Here is a 7,186-nt window from a genome sequence, read left to right on the forward strand (position 1 = left end):
GTGGACTAACAATAAAGCATCTGAAAATAGTTACTTAACTAATTGTTATATCGATCTAACTTCTAAGCATTAAATATTACTGATTATACTAAATGTGACGCCGTGGCAGCCTCCGCTTGATTTGCATTGCTGCCTCAACCTCCCTTCCTACTTCTCTCTGGCCAATTGGCCATATGGGATATATATACATGTACCGTCCCAAATTATATATATTGGGTAGTTGTTGCAGTTGCAGCCACCCAACCACTTTTAACTTCCTTGCATCTTAGCTCCCATATATATATATACTATTGTCTTCCACCATTAGTATTCCATCTTTATATTAACTTAATTGATTGCATCATGATGAGTGACGACGCAGATTTCACGATCTCCCTCCTCCACCACCACAATCTCATCATCGTCCTCGCCGTCCTCATCATCGGCGCCACTCTCTACATCATCACCCGCCCCAGGTCCATCTACCTCCTCGATTCGTCCTGCTTCGGCCCACCGGACTACCTCCGCGTCGACTACAACCGCTTCATGGAACATTCCAGACTCACGGGGGAATTTGACGACTGTGCGCTTGAATTCCAGCGCAAAATCTTGCAGCGCTCTGGTCTTGGTGAAGAAACCTACTTCCCCGAAGCTATGCATGCCATCCCTCCAAACCCCTCCATGGCCGCCGCAAGACAAGAAGCCCAACAGGTCATGTTTGGCGCGCTCGACAATCTCTTTGCCAACACCGGCATCAAGCCGAAACAAATTGGAATCCTCATCGTGAATTGCAGCTTGTTCAACCCTACACCTTCTCTTTCCGCCATGATCGTCAACAAGTACAAGCTCAGGGAGAACACAAGGACCTACAATATTTCCGGGATGGGTTGCAGTGCAGGAGTGATAGCCATCGATATCGCCAAAGACTTGCTTCAAGTTCATAGAAACACCTACGCCGTGGTGGTGAGCACAGAGAACATCACGCAGAATTGGTACTTGGGGAACAAGAAATCAATGCTCATCCCTAATTGCTTGTTCCGGATGGGCGCTTCTGCGGTGCTTCTCTCCAACAAAAGCTCCGATAGGCGGCGTTCAAAGTACAAGCTTCTTCATGTAGTGAGAACGCACAAAGGTTCAGATGACAAGGCCTACAAATGCGTGTTTCAGGAAGAGGACGATGAAGGCAAAACAGGGGTTACGCTTTCCAAAGATCTGATGACCATTGCTGGTGAGGCTCTCAAGACTAACATAACCACGCTGGGTCCATTGGTGCTTCCCATAAGTGAGCAGCTTCTGTTCTTCGTTACGCTGGTTGCAAAGAAGATGTTGAATACGAAGGTGAAGCCTTACATCCCGGATTTCAAGCTGGCTTTCAGCCATTTCTGTATCCATGCGGGGGGGAGGGCGGTGATCGACGAGCTGGAGAAGAATCTGCAGCTGAGGGCAGAGCACGTGGAAGCTTCTAGAATGACGCTGCATAGGTTCGGGAACACGTCATCGAGTTCGATATGGTACGAGTTGGCGTACACGGAGGCGAAGGGGAGAGTGAGGAAGGGACACAGAGTGTGGCAGATAGCTTTCGGGAGTGGGTTCAAGTGTAACAGTGCTGTTTGGGTTGCTCTGAAAAATGTTAAGCCTTCTCCCAAGAATCCATGGGAAGATTGCATTCATAGCTACCCTGTTCAGCTTCTCACTTAATTATATTTCTTCCTTTTCTTTCTACTTTCTTCTTGTATGTATCAGTTAATTAGAACCACCTCTCTTTACTAATTAAACTATTGGGTCAGCAATATAACGTATGCTTCATCCTTGTAAATTAATAGTTTGCTTCATATATATTAATGTCATGTGATGTACGTGACGATATCTCGCTATAATTCCTGTGCGTAACAATGGTAGGAGGGAGCTACTCAAATGAGATGTCAAAAATATCTTTTTATGAAGATATTTTGTATAAAAATGTGATTTATTTATTTAGTCACATTTTTAAATAAAAACAACACTTTTATAATATATCAAAATTTAACTCTATAATTTATCATCTAAAAATTAAAAAAAAAATTATATAAAAACAATTATAAAGTCTTCGTTGACTATATACCTTATTTTTTATAGTAACTGAGGAGGCCTTATATATAAGTAGAAAGATAGAGTATGATGGACTATAAGGAATTTCAATCCGGGCACGTCTCTTTACTCCTTTTCTACCTTTAATTTGATGCAAACTTTCCAATCCATAAAATCTCCCTCACAATCCAAACATCATTTTAATTATTATTCTCTGCATATGGAATCAAGAACAAGCTCTCTCATCCCCATTGAATTAACCATCTTGAACGCAGAGAATCTGAGCGTGAAAGGGAAACCATTACGAAGAAACAACAACAACGACGCTGCTTACGTAGTTGTTCACGCACAGTGTTCTTCCACAAAACACTACCCTTCATGGAACGAGAAGTTCTCAATGGAGGTTGAACCCGCCACCTGCAGGTTCATTAGCATTGAGGTTCGGCGCAAGAAATGGTTGGGTTACAGTTCTGGAAGCGTGGCAATGGCTCACGTTCCGGTGTCTGAGTTATTTGGAGCACAGTTTTTGAGTTATAGGCTTTGGGATAAGAAGGGTGACAGAAACGGGATCATTGATTTCTCGGTGAGGGTGAGACCATCTCAATCTGCTTCTTCTTCTTCTTCATCATCTTCATCTTATTCATGCTCTTCGATGATGACGATGCAGTTGGAAGCAGCAAAGAGAACGGAACAAGTGCCAATGCGTGAAAATGAAGAGCCTGTAACTGGGGTTCCACTTTTCTGGAGTAATCATCGCTACCCTACAAATATTAGATTGAACAACATATAATCATATAATGTAATTTAATTTAGTTTTTCATGTAACTGGTACTAGGGGTGGGCATGGTTTGGATTTTTAAAAATCCAAACTGGATCCACTCCAGAACCAGTTTTATGGTTTAGGAAATCAAACCAGAACTGGATTGAAGAGCAAAATCGGTTCTAAACCGGTTTGAAAAAACAAAAACCGATTCTAAACCGGTTTTAAAATTTAAATCCGGTTTTATTTATAAACCGGTTTTAAATCCGATTTTACTTGCAAAACCGGTGTTAAATCCGGTTTTTTTAAATCCAAATCTAAAATCCGGTTTTTTTTATAAAATCCAGTTTTAAAACCAGATTTTTGGTAACCAAAAATCCAGTTTTAAAACCAGTTTTATATCTAGTTTTGCTCATGAATCTCAGCCATCCCCTTTTTTTTAACCTATTAATTTTAGAGTGCAATAGCTTCCATCTTCTGTTACACATTCAGAAAGGGGTTTAAAGAAAATGGAAGCTAGCAAGTTAAGTCTTCATTTGCTATCCTATATTTAAGTCTTCATTTGCTATCATATTCCACACCTCAGCTTAAAAGTTCAGAATTGCATTTAATAAAAATATATCTAAAAGCTAATCCTAAAACTATAAAGTACCTAATAAAATAATGTTGAAAGGCATACATAAAATGTAAAATTTACACCACTATAACGATTATATCAACATGCTACAAGGTTTCATTACCAGATACAACAACAGATAAGGTTAAAATAGAAAACTTAATGGGGTTCAATTAACCTATCATGATAGGAAGCCCTGCAAGCACATGCTCTATGAACAATGAATAATTCAAGTGGCAAATACAAATATCTCAAATGTCAACAAGCAGAATAATGAAATACATACTACTAAAGAGCAAACTGAATTGATAAGTTAACAATTTGTTTACATGTTAAATCTCATATTAATGTTTGATATTCTGTGTACACATGATAATGCAATCAAGGAAATATTGAATAAAGATAAAGCATTTAATATAACAGATTGGATTCAACTAGAGGAAGCTATATTTGGACTTTCAAATGTTCTAGTTTTTCATAACTCTCCCCAATCCCCATCCCCAAAACTCAGAACCAAGGGCAAGGAGGAGGCTTACCTCAATTGATGAGCATGAGCTCCGGCGAGCCACCAACGAAAGAAGAAGAGAACCGAAAAAGAGAGAAGACAGAGTCGCGAATGGGAGGTTGAGGCAGAGAGACAGAGTCTCGAATCAAAGTGAAGACTATAGACTCGAAGAGGTAGAGGCCGACGAACCACCGGCGAGCTCCGACGAGAGGCAGAGAGGAAGAAATGTTGACGGTGGCGAAGAGTGGATTTGGTTTTTTTGAATGGATTTGTCGAAGAGGAGAAGACTCAATTAGGGTTTTTTTAGATCCGGATCTTAATTTGGATCTGGATTTGGATCCGGATTTAAAACCATTTAAATGGATTGGATCAAAAACCAAATTATAAAATAAATGTAATTTGGTTTGGATTTTTTTTGGTTTAAAACTGGTTTTTTTAAAATGGTTTGGTTTGGATTTGGTTTAAAATCCAAAATATGGATTTTTTTGCCCACCCCTAACTGGTACTATATTAGATATTTTGAAGTTAAACCAACTTGGTAAAGTTTGTCGTAATCTGTTTGCTAGTCTACCCAAACAAATATTAAAAGTTTAAATATCATATTATATGTACATTCACTTATTATCCGCGATAAATTAGTTATTGATCAATTTGTTTTTCGTTAGTTTAGCTTTCGCATCTAGTTCTAGAGGTAAATACTAAATATATTAAAAAAATTTTGACACTGACAAAATGATATCTGATATTTATTATTAATAAAATGATCTTTAAAAAATTTTAAAATTTAACAAAAACGAACACCCAAACATAAAAACATGGCGTCACATTATACGAAAAGCACTAATCTGGCACTTGAAAGAGCTTCAATGATGGTGGTAGAAAACTCCGATGGTGTTTCTAGCGAAGAGAGGAGTTTGCAGCTGCAACAATGACATTTCTACATCTCGTCCATTCTTCAGAACCCAACTAAGAATCTAAGCGCATCCATAGAATCTCTCCATCTGCTCTCTCCCTTCCTTCCACTTTGCAAAAACTCCAACAACCTCAACAACTAGCAGAGAGCATAAACGGTCGTTGCAGCTTCCTTACAAGGGCGCGACAATCTGAGAATGGATTTTTAACAGCGGTCCCGGAGACGATGACAACAAGACGAGTAACGACTCTCTTAGCAACGAGTCCAATCTTGTTGTGATCGTCGAGGCTAAGATTGAGAAGCAAAGAAAGAGTACGAAGGGAATCGTGGTCGTGGGACTCAACCCAGGAGAGTAACACGGCAAGACAATTTTTGAGTCGGTGATGGCCACGAAAGAGTGAGTCGTGCTTGACGAGTCTAGTGAGTTGGTGGAGTAAATCAAGCTTGTGGAAAGAAGAGGATGCGAAGGAGGTAAGGGAAGAGATTAGGGTTTCGGGTTGGGGGTGAGGAGGTAATGGATTGAGAATTGGAGATAGAGTGAGAGGGGTAAAGTTGGTTATCATCGCAGCTGCAAGCTCTCTCCTCATCGGAACATCTCAGCATTCCAATGTATTAGATTTTTCTCTTTAGGTATTTTTGTCAAATTTTAAAATTTTTTGGGAATCATTTTATCAATAACAAAAGTCAGGTATCATTTTGTCAACAGTAGAATCTTTTGGGTACTAATTTTATATTTGCCTCCTAATTCTATAATGTTAACAATTTTACTAGATAACCAATTAAGGTACCAGCTAACTATAACTAACTATAACATGGACCACAACAAAAAATCTAATAACACAAAAAAAATCACAACCTTACCTCTAACTCTATTTTCATTTTTCACTATTACGCATAGTAAATTTGAAAAATAACAACAGTACACATTTTAAAAATTCATTTTAAAACTTTTAAAATTCATTTTAAAACTTCTAAAATCATTTTAAGATTTTCTAATAAAAAGAAACTTACGAAATGTAACAAAAGAATCCAAAGTCTAAAAAAAAAAATAAGATATCCATTTTTTTTAATTTCTAATAAAAAGAACATTCGAAAACTAAAAAAAACATCTAAAATTATTAAAAAATCATTCAAAACTTAAAAAAGAAGAAACTTCCAAAACACAAAGAAAAAAACATATGAAACTTAAGGAAAAAAAAATCTAAAACTAAAAAAAAGAATCATCCAAAATGACAAAGAAGATCCAAAATTTAAGAAAGAAAGATTTAAAATTAGAAAAAGGAATCATTCAAAAAGAAGAGCTCCATAACGACGACGACATAGGAGGAGCTCTACGGGGAGGGACCGATCGTGCGCGCACAAGGATACGTTGCACGGAGAGCTGTACGTCACAGCAATGAGAAATCAACATAAGAAGAAAGACGCACTTTGCGGCGATCTCAAACAGTGGGGACTCTCGCCAAGAAGAGCTCGACGTCAAAGATCTAAACGCCCCACTCTCGGCAATGAGAATTCGAAGCAGGTCGGCTCGGCATAACACACACAAAAAATTTGGTGGAGAACGCAACATTAGTACGACGAGCGATTGTTCTCGACAAACCGACAACATGAGAGAGCGTTACATGCTCACAAAATTATATGTGTTCACGTTCACAAAGGAGGATCCTAATTTTATAGAACTAATCCTAATTATTCATAATCTTATTTTTCAAAAATTCAAAATTCTATATTTTAAAAAATTGTTTAAATTAGTTAATGGTATAATTGACTCCTTATGCTTTCTTAATGTCATCTAATTACCGCCAATAAATAATAGCTTAAATGACATAGTTTCTATATACTCAATTAAGAAGTTGCGGATTCGAGTCTTATATCTTTTGGTAAAAAAAAGAAAAAAATGTCGTCTAATTACCTTTATCCAGCCTATCCTTATTTTATTTAGCTTTATATGATAGAGTTAGGATAGTAGATACACGGTCAAAGTCGTCCTTTTTTTTTTCTTTTCTTTCTTATGAAATTAAACAAAACTTTGTCTTAATTAGAATGAAAAATATAATCATTTATATATCTCTTTTTATCAATTTCAATTTTTAGAAGAAATAGTATTATGATATGATTCAAAATTTTTATAACAAAAAAAATTTAAAATTCAATCTTTGTTAGACCTAAAAAAATTTAGCATAAGACAAAAGTATGTAATAATTGCTGTTACAGTATCTAAAAATGTTTACAACCTATTAAAAAGGGTTAAAAATTAATATTTTAAAATATAAAAATAAATAATGATTAAATATTTAAAATTTATTATAAAAATAAATTAAACAAAAGTTAAATATCAAATTATAA

General features: G+C 36.6%; 3 protein-coding genes and 1 long non-coding RNA gene across 4 annotated transcripts; 2 read left to right on the forward strand and 2 right to left on the reverse strand.

The window, feature by feature from the left end:
- Positions 235 to 1,856, forward strand: LOC107638027 (3-ketoacyl-CoA synthase 4-like). Its single transcript, XM_016341228.2, has one exon. The coding sequence runs from the start codon at positions 343 to 345 to the stop codon at positions 1,675 to 1,677; it is 1,335 nt and encodes a 444-aa protein (XP_016196714.1). The 5' UTR covers positions 235 to 342; the 3' UTR covers positions 1,678 to 1,856.
- Positions 2,267 to 2,836, forward strand: LOC107637051 (BON1-associated protein 2-like). Its single transcript, XM_021122573.1, has one exon. The coding sequence runs from the start codon at positions 2,267 to 2,269 to the stop codon at positions 2,834 to 2,836; it is 570 nt and encodes a 189-aa protein (XP_020978232.1).
- LOC110271231 lies at positions 3,492 to 4,422 on the reverse strand. The gene is made up of 2 exons (XR_002361719.1): positions 3,959 to 4,422; positions 3,492 to 3,618 (listed from the first exon to the last, which is right to left on the reverse strand). It is a non-coding gene; the product is annotated as an uncharacterized LOC110271231 (long non-coding RNA).
- On the reverse strand, positions 4,972 to 5,403 carry LOC107637052 (U-box domain-containing protein 8-like). Its single transcript, XM_016340505.2, has one exon. It carries the CDS (start codon positions 5,401 to 5,403, stop codon positions 4,972 to 4,974), a length of 432 nt encoding a protein of 143 aa, XP_016195991.2.

The sequence above is a fragment of the Arachis ipaensis genome, chromosome B04, assembly GCF_000816755.2.
Source record: "Arachis ipaensis cultivar K30076 chromosome B04, Araip1.1, whole genome shotgun sequence".
Taxonomy (NCBI): domain Eukaryota; kingdom Viridiplantae; phylum Streptophyta; class Magnoliopsida; order Fabales; family Fabaceae; genus Arachis; species Arachis ipaensis.